The sequence below is a fragment of the Pseudophryne corroboree genome, chromosome 2 (assembly GCF_028390025.1).
Source record: "Pseudophryne corroboree isolate aPseCor3 chromosome 2, aPseCor3.hap2, whole genome shotgun sequence".
Lineage (NCBI taxonomy): Eukaryota > Metazoa > Chordata > Amphibia > Anura > Myobatrachidae > Pseudophryne > Pseudophryne corroboree.
In genome coordinates this window covers 261,035,909-261,062,150 of record NC_086445.1, presented here as the reverse complement: position 1 = coordinate 261,062,150, position 26,242 = coordinate 261,035,909, and the positions used below count along the sequence as shown (strand labels likewise).

The window sequence follows — 26,242 nt, the reverse complement described above, 5'->3', positions numbered from 1 at the left end:
AAAACCCTTTAAGAGGTCTAAGAACACTGTACGCTATTGACGTATGGAGTACCGTAAGGGTACGCACGTTGCGTAACAATCGCTTAGCCGTAGTCGAGACGCTCAAGCGTCACGTTCGCTTACGGCCAAGAGATCACAGGCAGGCACGCTATTGGCTGCCGACTAACGTAATGATTCGCTACAGCGTAGCGGACGCTCGGGACCACGAGGAGATCACCAGCGGCGCAGACGCTCACAATGTTAAACCTTTATAACTATACCATCAAACAGTGTATTATGCAGTAAACCTTGGTGTAGAGATAGAGTGTGGATGCAACACAGTGTAACCTTAAAAGCGCTCTGAGAATACTTAACACTATAAGAAATACACAGATACCGTGCTTAGGGTCTAACGCCTTATATGATTGTTATACTTGAAAAAGAATAATACAATACAAGTCATACACTACAATATAACATAGACTAACTAACCAGATAACTACACAGTAAATACAATACAAGTACGTTTAAGGGAAAATGAGAGAAAGAGGAGAAGAGAGAGAGAGAGAGAGAGATATGGCCCATAATAACTAGAAAGACAATATGATTGCGGAGAAAACTTACGCACAAAGGGAACGATCGCATGCGCCTCTGGACATCCAGCTCCCGATTATCAGCAATGAGAACCGTTGAAGAGTGAGAGCTGGATGTGATCGGCTTGTCTATTTATGCCCCACACACAATACAATTCAATGGTCCCTACAATCTCATTGTTCATTGGACACAGGAATTCGTCTTCGCACTAAAACAAAAGGCCATAGGTTGGTTCATACAGGTGGGCTGTGACTACTTCCAACTGCTCAGGTGGGTGGGAAACTAGGTTTCCCGCCGCATGGATAAGTAAGTGCAAATAATAGTAAATGGACATAAACTTCTTATGTCCATAACTATTCGCACGAGCGATTAATCCGCTTCAAACCAACACCGGAATATTGCTAATTAAATACTCTTCCGATGGATACTAAACACCACTGTATAATCCTTGTCTGACCCTTCGTATCAAACAAAGAGGGATTTCTCTGTCCATGAACATGCTACATTAACCAAACTTTCAGATTCTATCAAAGGGACCATAATCTACAAAATACATTATATGGTGAAAATATGTAACGAAAGATTCGCCCGCTAGACGCATACAATCTCTACCGTAAATGCGCATACCGTGCGCCTGCGGGTGCCCGCAACAGCGAGTATGCGCACGCACGGGAGAGCGCACGCATGCGCAGCAGGGACACATATGAGGTGCAAATATGGCAGTGTGCATCGTGATATTTTTCTGACTTTGACAGTCCACCCTTTGGCAGTCAACAATAACTGCCACTTCCTAAAACATTTCAAAAAGAGAAAAATATATGTCAAGTGTAAATACATTTCCATGGTTGGGTAGGGGAGGAGAGGAGAAGGTAGGAAAAGGGTATGACCTAATGAGATAGCAGAAGCATGTGTGTATGAATCCGTGTTTGTGGGTCATGTACCATCGTGCCGTAAGTGTTTTAAATCAAGCTTCGAGGTATTGCGAAGTATACATTCGAATTCCTTCTTATCCCGTGGTACGGGTCTGTGGATGGGCTGTCAAACTTTACCGAGCTCTCTTCGGCTTTTGGTTGCAACAAAATGGGGGAGCACATTTTAGTTGATGATACATGAATGGGGGGATATGTGATTGCTGATATCTGTGCTGGTATTCTCTATCGACTATGTGTGTAATTACCTGAAGGTTGTAGAGATGAAGAAAAGACATAATTACGGTAAATGCAGTGGTATTCTATGTCAGGTTAATGAACATTTGTCGGTTGAAGTCTTGTTCGGTGTCTGTTGAATGCAGTCTTCTTTGTGCTTTTGCCAAAATGGTGTGGGCAAAAAGCTTTGTCAATGTCCATAGACTTACAAAAGTGTTGGGCTAGCGTAATTTTAAAATTTCTAGGGAAACTGGGGGTCTATGGCATAGTTCATCAAATCTCTGTGTATAAGGTTGTCAAAACTTCTTTAATCCATCCGTTGTCTGTATACAGGATCATCAAATTCCTCGTCAAAAGTGGGTCTTTTTACCTTGGAAAAACCGGAAAAACAGGTGAAAGAAACGGACCGTAGAAATCGCATTTTCATCACATCATTGTTTCTACAGTTGGGTCATAAATCAAATCCATTGGAATTACAATTTCCTCACTCCTTAGACTCATTACCCTGGTACTACGTTTGCACTTCATTAAAGCCTGACCGCATCTAAATATCAAGCCAATCGTTATGACCACACCTAAGATACATAGGAGAAACTTCCCAACATCCATTATGACTCCTTGAGCCCATTCTCCTAAACCAGAGAACCAATTTCGCAGGTTCAACCATGACACCCAACTAGTCAGCTCATTACTCACAGCAGCAAGGGTGAGATTGTGTCTCCTGCGAAATTCCCATTTTAATTGGAGAATATCGTCCATCTTTTGGTCTATGACCTCGACCGGGTCCTCGGTACTATTCGTTATATATGTGCAGCATTTCACGCCGTACTGCGTTGCCAGTGTGACACAATATCCACCTGTTACTGCTGTGAGATAATTAAGAACCATTCTATGCTGAACCAGTTCTGTTTTATAAGCTTGAAGTTCTCTTCCAGTATACCTAAACGTGTCATCATACATTTCTGTGATATTATCTAACAAATTTGCAAGCGCAGAGATGTATCTTTAGTTCAGCACTCCTCTAGCGGTGCGAGTGATATCTAACGCGATTAGAAACTGAATCCTGGTGGATTCATGGATCATGTCAGAGGCCGGATGCTCTGTTCTTTCTATCAGGTGCCGTTTAACTACGTGCTCGTAATGAGTATGAGTATAAGGAGCTTGGGCAACACGGTGTATATCTTTCATTTTGGCATGTGATACAGTCATTACTTCAGGCAGTACTTTTCCAATATAACACAATCCTTCAGAGTTTGGGGCAAGCCACTTATACGCCTTCCTCCCGCATATGAAATATGCATCATCGGGGAGAACATATGGGACGGAGTAGGACATAACCATATTACACATCTTCCATGTGAAATCTCCTAACCCTAATTCTCCCATCTGTCTAGTACACGTATCAGTTTGTACGATATGTGCACAGTATCCTGGTGATACCTCTCCAACTCTCGTAATCCTATTTCCTAGGGTATACCTATATCGGAAAGACTTTTCTCTACTGGCTATGTGGCGTATAAGCTCTGTATCTGTAGGCATTCTATCTGCCCTATATGAAAAGGTCATGGTTTGGTTACTCCATGACACTTCCCAATTTCCCGGCTTTCTGGGATTGGAAATGTTAAAACATACTAGGGATCTATCCACATGATATTGGTGGAGCTTCAAACTAGGAGGACTGGAGATATTAAACCTCCTGTCCACCGGTCTCCCACCCTTTAGCTCAAGTACCTCCTCTACCGTTAAAGGAAATGGTACTAGTCCTGATTTGCTATGACCTTGAGGTACTTGAGAGCATACCCAACAATCTGTCTGATTTAACACATTACCCACTAAGGAGTGATAGTCACTCAATGGATGCTGGTCCATGTGGATATTAAAACTGGATTGGCATTTCTTGATACACCCATCCTCAACTACATTGTCACAGAGCCTACAGATACAGTTTTCTTCAGCTAACAATCCTTCACAATTCCTTCTATGGTCTATGTTATCGGATCGTTTTCTGATACTCGCCTTTGCTTGTTGATTATGTTGTTCTTGGGAAACTACGCCTCCATCTCTGTCATCAGAACCCATTCCAGAACCTCTCTCGACCTCCATGGTACTCTCGCCGGAACAGACTGCTCTGGTCAACATCATGGTCAACAGGAAAATCCGGATCACAGTCTCTTGAGGCAAGTCCATCTTAGGAGGAAACGAAGAAGAATGAGAAGGGGGAAAAATAATTTGAGGGAGAGGGGATGGGAAGTGGAGAAAAACACTAAAAGGGAACAGGGGATCGACAACTGCTTTTGATCTTGTGATTTTCAATGCTCAGGTGCCGCCTCAGTCCTCCTGGAACAGACACTCCAGTGATACAACTTCCTCTACCGTCTGTTCCTTATCACGGGACCTCTCTGGATCAGCAACCTTCTTACAATGGGACGAATGAACCCAAGTCTCTCTCTCGGCAACTTTCAATGCTGTAGTGCTAGTCAATAAGACTTGGTATGGTCCTTCCCATCTGTCAATAAGGCAACCTGAGCGTAGAAAATTCCGTATCATTACATAATCCCCAGGTTCAATGTCATGACAATTACTATCTGGCAAATCAGGAATCACTAACTTCAGATTGTCATTTTGATTCCTTAACTGTTTACTCATATTAACCAGGTACTTTACAGTCACTTCATTGTTACACTTCAAATCATCCTGAGGGTTAATCATAACATGCGGTTGTCGACCAAACAAGATTTCAAAGGGAGACAGATTAAGAGGGGACCTGGGAGTGGTTCTGATGCTGTACAGTACAATGGGTAAAGCTTCTGGCCATGTCAATCCTGTTTCTGCCATAACTTTGCTCAGTTTATTTTTAATAGTGCTGTTCACTCTTTCCACCTTCGCACTCGCCTGTGGACGGTATGGAGTGTGCAGCTTGCTATCAATTCCCATCAACTTACACATTCCTTGAAAGACATCACCTGTAAAATGGGTACCCCTATCACTTTCGATTATTCTAGGGATACCATATCTACATACAAATTCCTGCACAATTTTCTTAGCAGTAAACAAAGCGGTATTTGTGGCCGCCGGAAATGCTTCGACCCAATTTGAGAACACATCTATACAAACAAGTACATATTTCAAATTTCGACAAGGGGGTAATTGAATAAAGTCAATCTGTATTACCTGAAAAGGACCGCCTGTAGGTGGGATATGAGATGGTTCTGTTGGTATTGCCTTTCCGATATTCTTTCTCAAGCATGTAAGGCATGACATTGCTCTCTTACTTGCATGAGATGAAAATCCTGGGGCGCACCAATATGCTCTTACCAACTTGCACATTCCTTCCTTGCCCAGATGAGTCAGCCCGTGAGCTGCCTCAGCTAAACATGGAAGATATGCTCTGGGGGCCACCGGTTTACCTTGTCCATCCGTCCAGAGTCCTGAGGACTCCTGGCCATATCCCTTTGCCTTCCAGACTGCCTTTTCCTGTGTGGAACACAAATTTTGCATCTCACACAGCTTCTGTGTGTTGATGGTATTAAATACCATCAGTTGTGTGGTGTCTGTCTGTCTGGGGGTACCAGCTGCTAACTTAGCTGCTTCGTCTGCTCGGCTGTTACCAAGTGATACTGGGTCCTGGCTATATGTGTGTGCTTTACACTTGATAACAGCCACTCTGTCGGGTTCCTGTATCGCTGTTAGAAGCCTTTTGATGTGGGCTGCATGCGCTACCGGTGTACCAGCTGCCGTCATGAAATTTCTGAGGCGCCATAGGGCTCCGAAATCATGGACTACCCCGAATGCGTATCTAGAGTCGGTGTAGATATTGGCTGATTTGCCCTTAGCCAATTCACATGCTCTGGTTAGGGCGACCAGTTCAGCAACCTGGGCTGAGTGAGGTGGGCCTAGCGGTTCCGCTTCTATGGTGCCTTGGTCATCTACGACTGCGTATCCAGTACACAAGTCTCCCGAGTCTGACTGTCTGTGACAACTACCGTCCGTGTAGAAAGTTAGATCTACATCTTCCAGTGGGTTGTCACTGATGTCAGGCCTTGCGGTAAAATTTTGGGTAAAATATTCCATACAATCATGTGTGTCCTCCTTTGTATTAAATTCTCCTTCCCCACCACTCTCATCCTCCACCCTTTGTGCCTGTCCAGGCACACCTGGGAGATATGTTGCAGGATTTAATGCACTGCATCTCCTTATGGTGATGTTTACGGGGGCCATTAGTGCCAATTCCCATCTTGTAAACCGCGCTGATGAGACGTGCCTGGTTTGGGCAGAATTTAGCAAGGCTGACACTGCATGTGGTGTATGAATTGTGAGGTTGTGACCTAGCACTACATCTTCGCTTTTCATTACTAGCAATGCTATCGCAGCAACGCTTCGCAAGCATGTGGGGAGGGATCGCGCTACCGTATCTAGCTGAGCGCTGTAGTATGCTACTGGCCTGCTGGCATCACCGTGCTTTTGGGTTAGGACGCCTGCCGCGCAACCAGCACTTTCTGTTCCGTACAGCTCAAAGGGTTTCCCATAGTCTGGCATACCTAATGCTGGTGCCTGCGTTAGGCACTGTTTAAGTCTCTCAAATGCCATCTCGGACTCGTCTGTGTGCGAAATCCGATCAGGCTTGTTTGAGGAAACCATCTCCTGCAAAGGTAATGCTAGAATGGAAAATCCTGGGATCCAGTTACGGCAATACCCACACATTCCTAAAAATGTTCTGATCTGTTGCTGTGTTTGTGGCAGAGTCATGTCTCTAATTGCTTGAATTCTATCAGCGGTCAGGTGTCTCAGTCCTTGTGTTAGACAGTGTCCCAAGTATTTTACTTTAGTTTGGCATAATTGCAACTTGTCTTTGGAAACCTTGTGTCCTGTGTCTAAAAGATGAAACAGGAGCTGTTTCGTATCCTTCAGGGATGCTTCCACTGAATCAGAACACAGTAGTAGATCATCCACGTACTGTATTAATACTGATCCACTCTCTGGTTGGAAAGACTGTAAACAATCATGCAAAGCCTGGGAAAATATACTTGGACTGTCTATGAAACCTTGTGGTAATCGAGTCCATGTGTATTGGACTCCTCTGTATGTAAATGCAAACAAATATTGGCTGTCAGGGTGCAGAGGTACCGAAAAGAAAGCGGAGCAGAGGTCAATAACAGTGAAAAATTTCGCAGTGGGAGGGATTTGCATAAGGATGACAGCTGGATTTGGCACTACGGGGAACTGACTCTCAACTATTTTGTTAATCCCCCTTAGATCCTGCACTAGCCGGTAACCCCTCCCCCCACTCTTTTTCACAGGGAAGATGGGACTATTGGCAGTGCTGGACGTTCTTACCAGAATGCCCTGTTGTAGCAAGCGCTCTATTACTGGGTAAACTCCTAACTCCACCTCTGGCTTCAGAGGGTATTGTGGGATTTTTGGAGCTATCCTACCATCTTTTACTTGCACAACTACTGGAGCTACGTTTGCCATCAATCCAGTGTCTTGTCCGTCTTTAGTCCACAGTGACTCTGGTATCTGGGATGTCATTTCTTCTACTTGGGATGGAGTCCTATTTGTCATAATGGTATGTGACATTAATTTTGATGGGGAGTCTAACATGTCTCGCACTTCCTGAGCGTGATTCTCAGGTATGTCCAAGAATACACCTTCAGGAGTACAATAAATGACGCACCTCATTTTACACAATAAGTCTCTTCCCAGGAGATTAGTCGGTGCTGATGCAGCCAGCAAAAAGGAATGCTTGGTATGTAAAGGCCCTACTGTAATCTCGGCTGGTTTGCTAACAGGGTAGTGCTGGACTACTCCCGTTACTCCCATGGCTGGAATTGTCTTACCAGTGGTTCTCATGCCCACTGTCGAATTTATCACTGATTTGGCCGCCCCCGTATCTACAAGGAAGTTTAATGATTTACCAGCTACATTAATTGCAATTTCGGGTTCACTCCCAAGACTTGCAATCAATTTTACTGGCTGCAGATTACAGGTATGGCCACACCCCTATTGGGTATGGTGACCTCCCTGAATCCCGCTGGCAGCAACTACTTGTGAAGGGGTTAAACGGGAACTACCAGAGGCTTGCCAGTCTCTGTTCGGGGGGTATCTTTTTGTTTCCCCTGCATGTGGCTCATAACTCCGTTTCTGCGGACCCTGCTCCCAATGTCGTGTGTCGTGTCGTTGTCTAGGGGGTTGATATGAGTTTTGTGAATTTTTCACTCTACAGTCTCGTGCCATGTGTCCCTGTCTATGACAAGAAAAACAAGTTACCACATTTGACTTACCCACAGGGTTTGGTGATCTATACAAAGGCTGCCTTGTGGTCAGGGCCTGTATACTTACGGCCATTAATTTATCACCTTGTGATTCCCTGTGTCTGGTGATATTCCGATCGTGATCCACAGCTGCCTCTCTCAAAGTAGCCACCGACAGACCTCGCCAACATGGTTGCGTGGTCTGTACCCTTGTCTTTAATGTCTCTTTTAAACCATCCATTAGTACAGATACTGCTACTTCTCGATGGTTTATGTTTGTTTTAATGTCCTCTATACCTGTGTATTTTGCCATTTCTAGTAATGCCCTGTGAAAATATTCTGCAGCAGTTTCTGACTCTTTCTGTTTAATGGAGAAAATCTTGTTCCATTTAACTACCGCTGGAAAATACTCTTTTAATTGTAAACTTATTCTTTTTACGTTATCTTTGTTGTACACATCTGTAAGAGGTACATCCTGATCCAATCCACAGTCAGCTAAAAATTGAGCTGCGTCGACATTGGAGGGTAAACATGCCCTCAGCAATATCTGCCAGTCTTTGTTATTGGGCTCTAAAGTGTTCCCTAGGTCTCTGATGTATTTCTGGCTGGCAACTAAGTCTTTCCTAGGGTCAGGGAATTCAGACACTATGGTTCTTAATTCCATTCGGGAAAATGGGCTGTACATGGCAATGTTCCTAACAGGTGTGATTCCTGTCGTGTCAGTTTTCCCATTTGGCACTGCTATTACCCTAACAGGATTTAGTCTACTAACATCATGCTGTGTAGATTCTACAGCCTGTGGTGAAATGGTTTCAGCATAGTGTATGGTGCCGTACTTACCCGTAGATACGACCTCACCTGTCCCTCCGCTAGGGGCCTTTGTTACTAATCTTATGGGTTGGGCCGTGCCTGCTGTTGTTTCTGATATGGTGGCTGCTAGAGAGAGCGCCGATATTGTTGCCGATTCGTCCTCTTGATCACACTCCTGGGGAAAGTTCAAAACAGGGTACAACTTGCACGGGTTAGTACTTGCATTGGTTAACTTATTAACATTTACACAGTTGCTAAGTGTTTGTTTGTTACACCCTAGTGCGTCATTCTCCGCAACCAATTTCTCCCCTGATATGTATGGTGGCGGCGGGGCCGTGGCTATCAATTTCTTGATAGGATTAGATCCCGCCGCCAGAGCCAGTCCTCTCTGTATTTCACCCTCCTGTTGCCATAACTGCAAATAATCATAATGTTGGATTCGTCTCTTTGTTGATTTAATGAGACATATCCTCCTCCTTAAATTTTGTAACACTTCTGGGCTAAAGTTACCTACTCTTGGGAATTTCTCCCCGTCATGTACAGTCATTCTCTCCCATTCATCACATAAAACCTCTGTGTGTGAACCATATTTTTCACACATTACGTACCTTGCCGACCCGACTGGTCGGTTTACTGAATCAACCCGAACCGAGGTTGATCGCCCCCTTCCTGAACAATTGGCCCCCATAACTTGCAGGCGTTGCTTTCACCACTTCTGACCTTCAGTCAGGGTCTTCAGCGAACCCTTACAAAAACCAAAATGTTCATGATAGGCTGACGGTGGCGGTTTACCGAGTACCCCACTCACTCGCCCACGCCGACCAATACGACCTACACACTGCCTTAGCGCTGGCGTACTCGACCCAGGGCCCCTATGAACCTTCGTTTACTGGAACATGTGAGTGTGTTCCGCAGAGCATTGACCCTTTCCAGTAACTGTTGGTTGTTGGACAATTCCTGAGTGACCAGCGAACTTCCCTTCAGAAAATAAAAAATTACACAAATCACGTCAGAATGTACAAATAGTTTTATGACCGGTTTCGTACACAAATGGTACTGGTCAGATTAACTAATGCACACAATTACGTGCGGTACAATCGTTCAGCACTTATGTACTGAGCGACCAGTGGAATCGAAAATTTCGGCTGCGAATTCCTTCAGCCAGAGCTTTATTGGCCTATATGGGTTTTGCACCAACCCCCTGGGTTGTGCCCTTTTCTCTTATTTATAGCGGACTTCTTTGTCTGCTGTACCTGGACCTCCTGGTCTGTTCTGGACCTCCTGGTCTGTGCTACAGTATGACCTCCTGGTCTGCTATACTCTACTGCTCAAATTTTATATTTAACAAGGGATGCCTCCCTCGCCACCATGTACGACACTTACATGCATGTACTCCTGCGAGAACTCGACTTCTTGTGGTTCAACCTTGAAAATTGTATAAACTTATATATACAAAACACTCACTCACCACATGTATACTTTTGTTTCTATTTCTATTTCTGCGCACAAATTTTCTTTAAACCAGATGTGTTGTAAATTTGGAGAAGGATCTGTTAGTCTAAATTTCGGACACTAAAATAAACTTGCGCTATTTATCGCGTTGCCACCTTTTCGCCTGTTAAAATAACACTACCGTGTGATTTGAGTTACGTGGGCGTACCCGGATGCTCCGTTGCGTAATATACGCTGCGTGCGTCGGCCTTTGAGTTGCGTACGCGAGTCTCACCCTTTGTTAGAGACACGTGTACGCAAAGCAAATATCCACCGTAACACAACTAACACGTTTATCAATGTAGATGATCCTCGATCGTCTACCGCGCACCACACCAATCTCTCCTTGTACCTTTAGGTAGAGTTGCGTGTGTGCTTTTACACTTTATCCCTTAATATATTACTTTTACACTTTAACTATAAAATAGCGACAAATCTCTCTTAGCACGTTTTATCAATTATAAAATGGCAAACAGGAGAGTGATATGAAAATACACGAATGAAAAAGAAATGCAGATATGTGCGTGCGTACGCAAGACAGAAATAAACAGTTTTTAAAAGACACTAGCGTTTTGTTCTTACCTCCGGTTCCGGATTCCTTCAGCACCCTTTACTAAGTGAAGTAGACGCTTATCCAGACAGCACTACGAGGAATATGATCTCCCGCCCTTTGCTGATGGATAATGTCTGCTGAAATTACCTAGCAGAGATATGTGAAGGACGGACGAGCCGCCAATTGATAAAGCTAGATAAAGCTGAATATCTATCTTATTTAAAACCCTTTAAGAGGTCTAAGAACACTGTACGCTATTGACGTATGGAGTACCGTAAGGGTACGCACGTTGCGTAACAATCACTTAGCCGTAGTCGAGACGCTCAAGCGTCACGTTCGCTTACGGCCAAGAGATCACAGGCAGGCACGCTATTGGCTGCCGACTAACGTAATTATTCGCTACAGCGTAGCGGACGCTCGGGACCACGAGGAGATCACCAGCGGCGCAGACGCTCACAATGTTAAACCTTTATAACTATACCATCAAACAGTGTATTATGCAGTAAACCTTGGTGTAGAGATAGAGTGTGGATGCAACACAGTGTAACCTTAAAAGCGCTCTGAGAATACTTAACACTATAAGAAATACACAGATACCGTGCTTAGGGTCTAACGCCTTATATGATTGTTATACTTGAAAAAGAATAATACAATACAAGTCATACACTACAATATAACATAGACTAACTAACCAGATAACTACACAGTAAATACAATACAAGTACGTTTAAGGGAAAATGAGAGAAAGAGGAGAAGAGAGAGAGAGAGAGAGATATGGCCCATAATAACTAGAAAGACAATATGATTGCGGAGAAAACTTACGCACAAAGGGAACGATCGCATGCGCCTCTGGACATCCAGCTCCCGATTATCAGCAATGAGAACCGTTGAAGAGTGAGAGCTGGATGTGATCGACTTGTCTATTTATGTCCCACACACAATACAATTCAATGGTCCCTACAATCTCATTGTTCATTGGACACAGGAATTCGTCTTCGCACTAAAACAAAAGGCCATAGGTTGGTTCATACAGGTGGGCTGTGACTACTTCCAACTGCTCAGGTGGGTGGGAAACTAGGTTTCCCGCCGCATGGATAAGTAAGTGCAAATAATAGTAAATGGACATAAACTTCTTATGTCCATAACTATTCGCACGAGCGATTAATCCGCTTCAAACCAACACCGGAATATTGCTAATTAAATACTCTTCCGATGGATACTAAACACCACTGTATAATCCTTGTCTGACCCTTCGTATCAAACAAAGAGGGATTTCTCTGTCCATGAACATGCTACATTAACCAAACTTTCAGATTCTATCAAAGGGACCATAATCTACAAAATACATTATATGGTGAAAATATGTAACGAAAGATTCGCCCGCTAGACGCATACAATCTCTACCGTAAATGCGCATACCGTGCACCTGCGGGTGCCCGCAACAGCGAGTATGCGCACGCACGGGAGAGCGCACGCATGCGCAGCAGGGACACATATGAGGTGCAAATATGGCAGTGTGCATCGTGATATTTTTCTGACTTTGACAAAACTTATTGCACACCCCCATTTCCAGGCACAAATAGTAATGTGCATGGTTAAAAATGAAAAACACAACTTCACATTACAGCCTAATATCAGTTTTGCATCTGTCTTTTTACCTTTCCTAAACTGTTTTTTTGTAGCCTTATTTATGTCTTAAAAAATCAGAGAGCAGGTTACATGCATAATTTTAATTTCATGTCCATGGGGGTGATTCAGACCTTATAGCTGGGCTGCAAACTTTGCTGTCCTGCGTTCAGATAGTCACCGCCTCCCAGGGGGAGTGTAAATTTGCAGTGCAAGTGTGCGCAAAGCTGCAAAAATCCACTTTGTGCAGTCTATGCGCAGCCCATAACTTACTCCTACAGTGCGATGAGAACAGGCTGATCAGGGCCAGAGCTGACGTCAGACACCCTCCCTGAAAACATTTGGACACGCCTGCGTTTTTCTGGACACTCCCAGTAAACAGTCAGTTGCCACCCACAAATGGCCTGCTCCTGTCAGTCACCTTGCGAACGTCCGTGCGATCTGATTTTTTGCATCTGACCATCGACGCCCGTTGTTGTTGTCCTGTGCGCATGTGCATTGCGGTGCATACGCAGTTACTACCTGATCGCCCACTGTGCGAAAACGCACAGCAGTGATCAGGTCTGAATCAGCCCCCATGTCCGTTCTGTGTCCTGAATACTGTGTATAGGGATGGTACTTTTTCCTTCTAGGAATCAGTGATCCATGATACACCAAGCATCTCTCCTGTATCTGCTGATGGGAAAACAGAATTAGCACGGATTAGTGAAATCACCCTTGTGCACTAATCCTTAACAAAACTACTCAGAATTTACAGAATGTTTTACATCTGTAATATTACTTAGATTCAATCATCCAAAATAGTGTATAAGCAACACAGGCAAATTAAATGTAAAGTACTGTACAGTATACAGCAATCTTCTTATACTTAATAACTTCCGATGATGTGTTCTGTCTGCATTGCTTACAGACAGGGGCATAACTAGAAATGTCTGGGCCATATTAAAAATTTGTGACCGGACCCAATATGCCTAATGATCCTCGCTTCTTACGTAATCAGTACACAATAGGGCAGAGTAACATTGCATTAGTAACAATCTTGCACATTAATCTGATACTTTGAATTATACTGTATATACATTTTATTCTCATTATTTACAAATCATATAACAATTTTGATACATTTGCTACAAAGTCATATTACGTTCGGACGGAACCACCCTCTGTGCTGCTGTACCCTATAGCGGTGTCACGGCTGCAGTTCCGCCGTTACAAAGTGTTATGTATTTACTTCAATGTTTAATGCTATTCTATGGAATTTGCATACAAGAAACTATTGTTAGCTTAAAGCACTGGTTCCTAAACTTTCTTAAATGACAGCGTCATAGAGTATCAGCATTTTGTCCCCGGTGTGCTTCCCTGTCATCCTTAGGTTGAATTATGTGGTAGTGGACAGGGTTGGACTTCTGTTTGTCCATGTATTTTATGATTGGCCAGCATCACTGTATTTGCCTATCATATTCACCATGTAATAATTTGATTTGATAATGGACCATCAACACATGGCACCCCTCCAAGTGCCTATACACCCAGTTTGGAAACCACTGCCTTAAAGGATGACTAGTATGACCTTTATACTGTAAGTGACCTCATTGCCTTTGCAGGGTTCAGCTGATTCCTACACAAGTCGTCCATCGTTAGACTCCGACGTGTCACTGGAGGAGGACCGGGAGGCTGCCCGCCGCGAGGTGGAGAGGCAGGCTCAGCAACAGCTCGAGAGAGCCAGGGTATGTGTCTCTTTCTCTTTAGAATTGCATTTGGAAAGAATAAATGTACTTAAGATGCAGCATTGAAGGGTTATGCTGTGCTTCAAGGGCCACTTACCCTGTATTTTTTATTTTCAATTTATATTTGTTTAAAATAAATATTAAGGGATACATTCATGCAAATGTTATAGGACTTTGCCTAGTTTTTCATTCTAACTAATCTGCATGTAGTACACAACATTCTTAAACTGTGACATTGTGTGCCTTCTCTTAAACTGTGACATTGTGTGCCTTCTCTTAAACTGTGACATTGTGTGCCTTCTCTTAAACTGTGACATTGTGTGCCTTCTCTTAAACTGTGACATTGTGTGCCTTCTCTTAAACTGTGACATTGTGTGCCTTCTCTTAAACTGTGACATTGTGTGCCTTCTCTTAAACTGTGACATTGTGTGCCTTCTCTTAAACTGTGACATTGTGTGCCTTCTCTTAAACTGTGACATTGTGTGCCTTCTCTTAAACTGTGACATTGTGTGTGCCTTCTCTTAAACTGTGACATTGCCCCAAATCTCTTTATCTTCTCTACAGGAGGTTTCTGCCCTCTCTGAGCTGAGCTCTCTTCTGTCAATGTTACTGAATGATGATGATAATATCTGGGAGCATATCCTTGTAGAATGGGATATGTGATAGGGTATGGTGTCACTATGGCCATGGCTAGGTTTTTAGCAGAACCACCGTCTGGGAGTGTCCTATCCGGGGCGTGTCTGTGACAGCTGTCTCCGGGGAGAGAGAGATTACAGCCTCCGCATATGGTCTGGACTGTTCCAGTTTTTACCCCATCCCCAGACCAGACGGCGAGGGTGTAATCTCTCCCTCCTTGTTTCCGCAGTGACAGCTGTCATAGACACCCCCAAGGACAGGACACCACACGCTCATGCTCCACAGTGGCAGAGGCCGCTGCAGGGAGCCGTTGCAGGGTCCGGACCAGTCTGGTTTTTACCCAGTCCCCCGAAAATATTACAGAGAACAGGGAAAGAGGTAGCAGACACTACCGTGAGCAAATAAAAATAAAATATTTTTAGTAGTTACAATATCCTTATAATGTGGAAGTGTCAGGAATTCTATCTTTCTCATATTGCCAGCCCCTGATTGTATTTATGAGTGAGGGGCCAATTCTGATTGGCGTTGTCTAAATGGGAGAACTGTATTAGCTTCCACTTACTGTTTTTAGACCCAGATCTGGGGGGGAGATTTAATGTTGATAATGGATTGCCAGTACAGGGAAAGTATTCGGTGTGGGAACAAAGATTTATTACCTTTTGTACTGTGTTGGATGTTGTAAATTTTTGGAATCTCAAAATAATATATGATTGAACAGTAAGGAGACTGCCTCTGTTTTTCTGTCCCATAGGTAAATGCTGTGCTGGTTATTGTGATGCTCATACGTCGATGTGTCTGAACCTGCGGTTGGACTATTGTAGTTGTTTTTGTTTGGTCACAGCGAGTGGAAGATCTTCATACGTTTCCTCATGGCGGGTTAGGAAGACGTGTCTATGAGAACACATCAGATATGTGTGATTGAATTTTGTGTTAAACTTGGAAAAAGCAGAAATGAAACTCATTAAATTTTACGGCAAGCATACGGTGAAGAAACAATTAGCAGCGCTGCAGTATTTCGATTCATTTTCAGTTCCTTTGTCACTTGCGTATTACCCTCTTTGAAGTGTTTCCACCACCGAAATACTGCATTACGGCTAATTGTTTCTCCACCGTATGCTTGCCGTAGAATTTCATGAGTTTAATTTTTTCAAGTTTAACACAAAATTAAATTGCACATCTCTGACGTAATCTTAAGGGGGGTACTCACGGAGCGATATTCTAAGCAATCTGACTAGATTGCTTAGAATATCGGGATGATCGCTCCGTGTGTAGCCCCCTCGGCGATAGCGATGCGCGGCCCCGCACATCGCTATCGCCGCTGCTAGATTGGCCTGCATGCAGGCCAATCTGGCGGGTCGCTCACTTTACCCGCTGGGTGAAGTGAGCGGCCCCCCCGTCTCCCCCCGCACGCTCAGCACAGATCGCGTTGTGCTGAGCGGCAGGAGAGATGTGTGCTGAGCGCTTCGCTCAGCACACATCTCTCCTATATCGGCCCGTGAGTACTGGGCTTTACAGACACGTCTTCCTCACTCACCGCAACAAAATGTACGAAGATCTTCCCCATACTGTGACCATACAAAGATGACTACAGCAGTCCAACCGAAAGGTTCAGCACATCGATATATGAGCTTCACAATAACCAGCACAGCACTGCCATGTCTACCTATGGGACAGAAAAACAGAGGCAGTCTCCTTACTTTTCATTCAGCCCTGTATATATTTGGACTATTTTCTGTTAGGCAGCAGCATAGTTTGTTGTCCCATTCCAGGCTGACAAGAAAGGAGCAATATGAGCCTGATCCAGGCTGAAGCCACGGAAGCCAGATTAACTATTTTATGCTAATCCGAGTATCTGTATGGCTTTAAGTGGGGCCCCTCACTGTCATTCCATGCACAGCCGCAACTGTCAGGATTAATGTTGGTACTTGTACCTGATCCATGCTGGGTGTAATGCTGAGTACACATTAAACATTGTGTGTACCCAGCGATGGCACGATACTTTGCGCCGTCCGTACACATGGCACAATGCACTGGACAGAGGTGTAATGTACCATTCCATACTGCATTTAGCAGCATGGCGTTGTTCACTGCATCATCCCATGCGCTGTGCAACTGGGACAATGCGATGCGATGAATGACTGCCGGTCACTCGAGATCTTTGGGCCAGATTCAGAGTTGTAGGATATTTCACAGCCACAGAGAAGTGGTTGTGCAATACCGTATAGATGATATGTGAAATGCAGCAGGAGGCATTTTGTGTAAATAGATGCTTCCTGCCTGCTTCCGTGATCTACTGTTGTGTCTCAAGACACATCATCAGATCACTCTGCGGGACCTTCAGGTTACTCAGATTTCTGTCTCAGATCCCCAGCTGAGGTCAGTAAATCTGTGTCATCAGATGCAGGCACTGGCTGTGGCATTCCCACAAAACGGAGGCGTCACGCTTCTGTTTTGAGGAACGGTTTCGGTCACCGCCCCTAGCTTGCCCCCAAATGCCCTTAGCCTGTCAATCAGGTTGGGGCTTAGGTGACGCAGGACGGGTACTACATGTGCGCAGTGTCCCCGCCATCGGACATGTACGCTAACCATCGGGTTAGTATACAAGTCTGAATCAGGCCCTCTGTCTTCAATATGCATCTTGTAAACTGTGGAAGCAGGGCACCTTGTGATTGTCATGCATATCTATTTACCAGTTAGCATTCACCTACTGATTCATGGTGTGGTGTTTTCTCTTTTCTATTTCTGCACTGTAGTGAGGGAATCCAACTCAGAACATTGGCCCTCATTCCGAGTTGATCGCTCGCTGCTGTTTTTCGCAGCGCAGTGATCAGGTTACTACTGCGCATGCACCGCAATGCGCACGCACGTTGTATGGGTACAAACAGCATTGTTGCTGTGCAAGGCTTCTAGCGACGAATCCATTTGCACAACCGATCGCAAGGAGATTGACAGGAAGAGGGCGTTTATGGGTGTCAACTGACCATTTTCTGGGAGTGGTATGGAAAATGCAGGCGTGTCCAGGCGTTTGCAGGGCGGGTGTCTGACGTCAATTCCGGGACCGGACAGGCTGAAGTGATAGCAAGGGCTGAGTAAGTCCAGAGCTACTCAGAAAATGCAAAAAACTTTTTCATCCCGCTCGGCTGCACAAGCGTTCGCACACTTGCAAAACGAAAATACACTCCCCTTGAGGCGGCGGCTATCTGATCGCTGCTCTGCAAAAAAAGCTAGCGAGCAATCAACTCGGAATGAGGGCCCATGTTTTATGCACATAAGATGCTTCGTACGATTTTGATTGCCCTTTTTTTTTTGAGAGGCACGCAATCGATCGTTTAATGACAGATCGTTAGCACATTGTGTGTCACCCATGTTGGCCGGGACTGCCAGGAGGTTGAAGGGAAATCGTGATACGACTCGCATCAGATGCGGGTTGTCCTGATGTATGGCCAGCATAACAGTTCAGGTTTTGAGGATATCTATGCTTGAGCACAGATGGTTATACCAAAATTACTGAGGTACTAATTAAGGGGGTAATTCTGAGTTGATCGCAGCAGGAACTTTGTTAGCAGTTGGGCAAAACCATGTGCACTGCAGGGGAGGCAGATATAACATGTGCAGAGAGAGATAGATTTGGGTGGGGTGTGTTGAATCTGCAATTTAAATTGCAGTGTAAAAATAAAGCAGCCAGTATTTACCCTGCACAGAAACAAAATAACCCACCCAAATCTAACTCTCTCTGCACATGTTATATCTGCCTCCCCTGCAGTGCACATGGTTTTGCTCAACTGCTAACAAAGGGGGTCATTCCGAGTTGTTCGCTCGCTAGCTGCTTTTAGCAGCATTGCACACGCTAAGCCGCCGCCCTCTGGGAGTGTATCTTGGCATAGCAGAATTGCGAACGAAAGATTAGCAGAATTGCGAATAGAAATTTCTTAGCAGTTTCTGAGTAGCTCCAGACTTACTCCTACATTGCGATCAGTTCAGTCGGTTTCGTTCCTGGTTTGACGTCACAAACACACCCAGCGTTCGCCCAGACACTCCCCCGTTTCTTCAGACACTCCCGCGTTTTTCCCAGAAACGCCAGCGTTTTTTCGCACACTCCCAGAAAACGGCCGGTTTCCGCCCAGAAACACCCACTTCCTGTCAATCACACTACGATCACCAGAACGATGAAAAAGCTTCGTTATGCCGTGAGTAAAATACCTAACTTTTGTGTAAAATAACTAAGCGCATGTGCTCTGCGAACCTTGCGCATGCGCAGTAAGCGACTAATCGCAGTATAGCGAAAATCGGCAACGAGCGAACAACTCGGAAAGACCCCCAAAGTTCCTGCTGCGATCAACTCAGAATTACCCCCTAAGTCACCTGTGCTCAAGTATAGCTATGCTCTGGGGTGGATAATCCTGATGAAATCTGTTTACCCAACAGTCTTGAATTTGTTAAACTGGAAATAGGTACACCAAATGTGATTTTTTTTCTGCTTTTGGGACATTACCTACAGTGTATCTTTATACTTGTTTGTAGAAGTGCATGGAGCTGTGCAGATGGTTATGTTCCCTGCTGAAAGCTAATAAAACCCAGTAATGCTTAATTACACATACGTAACGAGAGTCCATTTTCCGAGGACAAAATATTTAAATGGCAAATTAGGAATCGTTTTTTTACCAAATTAAAGTACTCCAGAATGTTGGGGCACAGAAAAATATCTACATAGTAATTTCTCAGTGTTTGTAAAATGTTGGAATAAACACTTTTACCTCTCAGCTGCAAGCTCAAAAATCCCCTCTCCCATCAATACACCACCTCCTCGTACCTGTCCCACATCTTTTAACCCATTATTGAGCTTTTTAGAGAAATTCACTTGCAAAGTGACAAGTCTTTACTGGCCAAATTATGTTATTTAAACCCCTCCAAGTCACACTTGCCTACCTGACCCTCTCCATCAGGGAGAAAATGCTCTGTTCCTGGACTTTCCTGGTAATGTATGATTGCCATCACCTGTGGTGAGCTAGTTAATTGATAAGAAAGGTGTTTCACCACAGGTGATGGCAGTCATACATTACCAGGAAAGTCCAGGAACAGAGCATTTTCTCCCTCATGGAGAAGGTCAGGTAGACAAGTATGCTCCAAGTGCATGATTATTGATTAGGAAGGGTGTACTAGAGGGTCTGCACTGTTCAAGAAGATTTTCCCCTGCTCAGGGGGTGCACACAATAAAACCCAACTTTCAACTCAATGTTTGGAATTGGATTGGAAATGTAATTCACACTGCTAGTTTGCTGTGAAGACGGCTTGCAGGATCCAACTCACAGCTAATTAAGTTGACCGCTAAAAGTGGTTTTTAAAGTAATGGTACACAAATTACCAGTTTAACGTGTCTGACTTGTGCATTCCCAGCTTGAACCACAACCTCCAGAAATTATTATTCACAGTTGTCAGCAAGGTGCCATCAGATATCACCTTACAGAATCTTTGCTCATTTGCAATGAGAAATTATCAAAGATGTATCACTGCATAGTGCCTACACTACCATCCTTGAGGCATTTTGCAGCATATCACCAGGAATTGAATCGCCCCTAAAAAAAAGACACTTCCCAAAGGCAGGAAATTAGTGTCCTCCTATCAGTGAATATGGCATTAAAAACTGGCAATTTTTCCACAGCACCCTAATGGCCATTATCAAATTTCTAGAGTGGAGAAGTACATACATTGATAATTTGCACATACCTGTACCAAACAATCATCTTCTAGCCAGCATTTATCACGTAAATTCTATAAAATGTTGGTTGCAATGGCCAACTTCTCCACTTGTCTACTTCTCTACTCTTTGGCTGGTGGGGAAATGGACAGCTGAACGGCAAGGACATGCATTCAGGGTAGGCAGAGCCTCCCTTGTCATACTCCCTGTCAGATTTATTTATAACATAAACATCTTCGGTTCTACCGTTCAGACACTTCTTTGCAGAGCTGGGGGCCACACCATGGCCAGTAACTCTGCACAGAAAGGGAGCTAAGAGAGGCATGCCTCTGAATGTATTGGTGTGCACTGTAGTTGGAGCTCAGTCACTAGCAGCAAGAGAAGACAGAGATGTAGGTAGGAGACTCAATGGACATTGTAGCTTAGTGTAGTGAGGGTAGAGTAAAGGTCCCCTCGGAGAAGTCGCATAGGATTCCCTTGAGCTCTCCGAGAAGCTTCCCAGGCGGCAGGATCACATACGATACATCATATGAGGGCCATTTACATACGATGTATTGTATGTGATTCCAGCCAAAGCTCCGGGATCCAACAAATAGTATAATGCAGACCTTGCGATCTCCGACTCCGATGAGCACGGGACCGCGCATCAGATCAGAATCAGAGGTAAAACACCTGCGATTTGCTACTTTTCATCCGATTTCTTGGTCCTGATTCGTCGAAATCGGATGAGATTGTCCCAAATCGCACAAGTGTATGGGCACCATTACAGTGAGTAGGGGGTGAGACAGGCTGCCAGCATTGAGACCCCTCCCCAGCCATTAACCTCACCGCACGTCACTACTGAACAGGCAGTCAACCTAGATGTCATGTATAAGGCTGAATAAATTGGAACAATCACACAGTATCATTCATAAAATGTTGCTTATACTAAAGAGTCTTAAGTATTGGTCAGGTAATATCTTATAATAGTAGATAGGTTAATGATCCCAATGGGACTAACCTCGATGGTATAATGATGTAGGCTGTGCCGTGGCTGCAGTGCTTGGGGGACTAATGCATTTGTTGAATGAAATACACTTTTACAATATACTTGCACAATGCCAGGTCTTCATTGTCCCTCTCTTGAGAACAACTTGCAGTTTACGTCTTCCCGAAAACCCATCAATAACTTGCTGGCGAGAAGACTCTGTCGGATCATTATCACAGACAGTCTAAAGATTTGCTGTGTTATTGCTTTTTTCCCTGTGTAATCTTTGAATCCTGATAGCAAGAGTAAGTCCCTAGAGTAAAGTATGACGAGGAGCAGCCAACATCTAGACATTAGTATTTAATATATTTTCCACTCAGGGAACTATAAATGGATTTGTGGTTCCACACCATGCAGACAGGCCCTACATACAAAAAAGGGTAGTAAAGTAAGTTTGCAGTGTCAAGTGATTTGGTGATTGTAACAGACTGAAATGTGTACAAGGGTTTGCTTATAGTTAAATAAGTATTTTCTCTGACGTCCTAGTGGATGCTGGGAACTCCGTAAGGACCATGGGGAATAGCGGCTCCGCAGGAGACTGGGCACAAAAGTAAAGCTTTAGGACTACCTGGTGTGCACTGGCTCCTCCCCCTATGACCCTCCTCCAAGCCTCAGTTAGATTTTTGTGCCCGAACGAGAAGGGTGCACACTAGGGGCTCTCCTGAGCTGCTTAGTGAAAAGTTTAGTTTTAGGTTTTTTATTTTCAGTGAGACCTGCTGGCAACAGGCTCACTGCATCGAGGGACTAAGGGGAGAAGAAGCGAACTCACCTGCGTGCAGAGTGGATTGGGCTTCTTAGGCTACTGGACACCATTAGCTCCAGAGGGATCGAACACAGGCCCAGCCATGGAGTCCGGTCCCAGAGCCGCGCCGCCGGCCCCCTTACAGAGCCAGAAGCAAGAAGAGGTCCGGAAAATCGGCGGCAGAAGACATCCTGTCTTCACCAAGGTAGCGCACAGCACTGCAGCTGTGCGCCATTGCTCCTCAGCACACTTCACACTTCGGTCACTGAGGGTGCAGGGCGCTAGGGGGGGGCGCCCTGAGCAGCAATAAAAACACCTTGGCTGGCGAAAATACATCACATATAGCCCCCAGGGCTATATGGATGAATTTTAACCCCTGCCAGATTACACTGAAAAACGGGAGAAAAGGCCGCCGAGAAAGGGGCGGAGCCTACCTCCTCAGCACACTGGCGCCATTTTCCCTCACAGCTCCGTTGGAGGGAAGCTCCCTGGCTCTCCCCTGCAGTCACTACACTACAGAAAGGGTTAAAAAAGAGAGGGGGGCACTAATTAGGCGCAGTATAAACAATACAGCAGCTATAAGGGGAAAAACACTTATATAAGGTTATCCCTGTATATATATATAGCGCTCTGGTGTGTGCTGGCTAACTCTCCCTCTGTTTTCCCAAAGGGCTAGTGGGATCCTGTCCTCTATCAGAGCATTCCCTGTGTGTGTGCTGTGTGTCGGTACGTTTGTGTCGACATGTATGAGGAGGAAAATGATGTGGAGGCGGAGCAAATTGCCTGTAATAGGGATGTCACCCCCTAGGGGGTCGACACCTGAGTGGATAAACTGCTGGAAGGAATTACATGACAGTGTCAGCTCTTTACAAAAGACAGTGATTGACATGAGACAGCCGGCTACTCAGCTTGTGCCTATCCAGACGTCTCATAGGCCGTCAGGGGCTCTAAAGCGCCCGTTACCTCAGATGGAAAATACAGACGCCGACACGGATACTGACTCCAGTGTCGACGGGGAAGAGACAAATATGACTTCCAGTAGGGCCACACGTTACATGATTGAGGCAATGGAAAATGTTTTACACATTTCTGATAATACGAGTACCACCAATAGGGGTATTATGTTCAGTGAGGAAAAACTACCTGTAGTTTTCCTGAATCTGAGAAATTAAATGAGGTGTGTGATGAAGCGTGGGTTTCCCCCGATAAAAAACTGAAAATTTCTAAAAAGTTATTGGCATATATCCTTTCCCGCCAGAGGTTAGGGTGCGTTGGGAAACACCCCCTATGGGGGATAAAGCGCTCACACGCTTGTCAAAACAAGGGCTCTAACCTCTCCTGAGATGGCCGCCCTTAAGGATCCTGCTGATAGAAAGCAGGAGGGTATCCTAAAATGTATTTACACACATACTGGTGTTATACTGCGACCAGCAATCGCCTCAGCCTGGATGTGCAGTGCTGGGTTGGCGTGGTCGGATTCCCTGACTGAAAATATTGATACCCTAGATAGGGACAGTATATTATTGCCTGTAGAGCATTTAAAAGATGCATTTCTATATATGTGTGATGCACAGCGGGATATTTGCCGACTGGCATCAAGAGTAAGTGCGCTGTCCATTTCTGCCAGAAGAGGGTTATGGACACGACAGTGGTCAGGTGATGCGGATTCCAAATGGCATATGGAAGTATTGCCTTATAAAGGGGAGGAGTTATTTGGGGTCGGTCTTTCAGACCTGGTGGCCACGGCAACAGCTGGGAAATCCACGTTTTTACCCCAGGTCGCCTCTTAACATAAGAAGACGCCGTATTATCAGGCGCAGTCCTTTCGTTCCCATAAGGGCACGTGGGCAAAAGGTTCCTCATTTCTGCCCCGTGACAGAGAGGGAAACGGCTGCAGAAATCAGCCAGTTCCCAGGAACAGAAGACCTCCCCGCCTCTGCCAAGCCCTCAGCATGACGCTGGGGCTTTACAAGCAGACAGGGGGGCAGTGTTGGAAGCCATTCACAAGCTGTATTCCCAGCAGGTGATAATTAAGGTACCCCTCCTGCAACAGGGAAAGGGGTATTACTCCACACTGTTGTGGTACCGAAGCCGGACGGCTCGGTGAGACCGATTTTAAATCTAAAATCTTTGAACACTTACATACAGAGGTTCAAATTCAAGAGAAGGGGACTACATGGTGTCTCTGGACATCAAGGATGCTTACCTTCATGTCCAAATTTACCCTTCTCACCAAGGGTACCTCAGGTTTATGGTACAGAACTGTCACTATCAGTTTCAGACGCTGCCGTTTGGATGGTCCACGGCACCCCGGGTCTTTACCAAGGTAATGGCCGAAATGATGATACTCCTTCGAAGGAAGGGAGTTTTAGTTATCCCTTACTTGGACGATCTCCTGATAAGGGTAAGATCCTGGGAACAGTTGGAGGTCGGTGTAGCACTATCTCAGGTAGTGTTGCGACAGCACGATTGGATTCTCAATATTCCAAAATCGCAGCTGGTTCCGACGACTCGTCTTCTGTTCCTAGGGATGATTCTGGACACAGTTCAGAAAAAGGTGTTTCTCCCGGAGGAGAGAGACAGGGAGTTATCCGAGCTAGTCAGGAACCTCCTAAAACCGAGCCAAGTCTCAGTGCATCAATGCACAAGGGTTCTGGGAAAAATGGTAGCTTCCTACGAAGAAAAGCCATTCGGCAGATTCCACGCAAGAACTTTCCAGTGGGACCTGCTGGACAAATGGTCCGGATCGCATCTTAAGATGCATCAGCGGATAACCCGGTCACCAAGGACAAGGGTGTCCCTCCTGTGGTGGTTGCAGAGTGCTCATCTTCTAGAGGGCCGCAGAGTCGGCATTCAGGACTGGGTCCTGGTGACCACGGATGCCAGCCTGCGAGGCTGGGGAGCAGTCACACAGGGAAGAAATTTCCAGGGCTTATGGTCAAGCCTGGAGACATCATTTCACATAAATATCCTGGAGCTAAGGGCCATTTACAATGCTCTCAGCTTAGCAAGACCTCTGCTTCAAGGTCAGCCGGTGTTGATCCAGTCGGACAACATCACGGCAGTCACCCATGTAAACAGACAGGGTGGCACAAGAAGCAGTCAATGGCAGAAGCTGCAAGGATTCTTCGCTGGGCGGAAAATCATGGGATAGCACTGTCAGCAGTATTCATTCCGGGAGTGGACAACTGGGAAGCAGACTTCCTCAGCAGGCACGGCCTCCACCCGGGAGAGTGGGGACTTCACCCAGAAGTCTTCCACATGATTGTAAACCATTGGGAAAAACCAAAGGTGGACATGATGGCGTCCCGCCTAAACAAAAAATTGGACAGGTATTGCGCCAGGTCAAGGGAACCTCAGGCAATAGCTGTGGATGCTCTGGTAACACCGTGGGTGTACCAGTCAGTGTATGTGTTCCCTCCTCTTCCTCTCATACCAAAAGTACTGAGAATTATAAGACGGAGGGGAGTAAGAACTATACTCGTGGCTCCGGATTGGCCAAGAAGGACTTGGTACCCGGAACTTCAAGAGATGCTCACGGAGGACCCGTGGCCTCTACCTCTAAGAAGGGACCTGCTCCAGCAAGGACCCTGTCTATTCCAAGACTTACCGCGGCTGCGTTTAACGGCAGGGCGGTTGAACGCCGGATCCTGAAGGAAAAAGGCATTCCGGATGAAGTCATCCCTACCCTGATCAAGCCAGGAAGGATGTAACCGCAAAGCATTATCACCGCATTTGGCGAAAATATGTTGCGGGGTGCGAGGCCAGTAAGGCCCCGATGGAGGAATTTTCAAATAGGTCGATTCCTGCATTTCCTGTAAACAGGAGTGTCTATGTGCCTAAAATTGGGGTCCATTAAGGTTCAAATTTCGGCCCTGTCAATTTTCTTCCAGAAAGAACTAACTTCAGTTCCTGAAGTTCAGACGTTTTGTAAAAGGGGTACTGCATATACAGCCTCCTTTTGTG

General features: G+C 45.2%; 1 protein-coding gene across 4 annotated transcripts in view; it reads left to right on the top strand.

The window, feature by feature from the left end:
* CACNB3 (calcium voltage-gated channel auxiliary subunit beta 3) overlaps positions 1 to 26,242 on the top strand; it is a 426,341-nt gene that overhangs the window by 265,695 nt on the left and 134,404 nt on the right. For all 4 annotated transcript variants that reach the window (XM_063952739.1, XM_063952732.1, XM_063952727.1 and 1 more), the window contains exon 2: positions 14,054 to 14,176. In XM_063952739.1, coding sequence (XP_063808809.1) covers positions 14,054 to 14,176 — 123 coding nt within the window. The remainder of the gene's footprint in view (positions 1 to 14,053; positions 14,177 to 26,242) is intronic.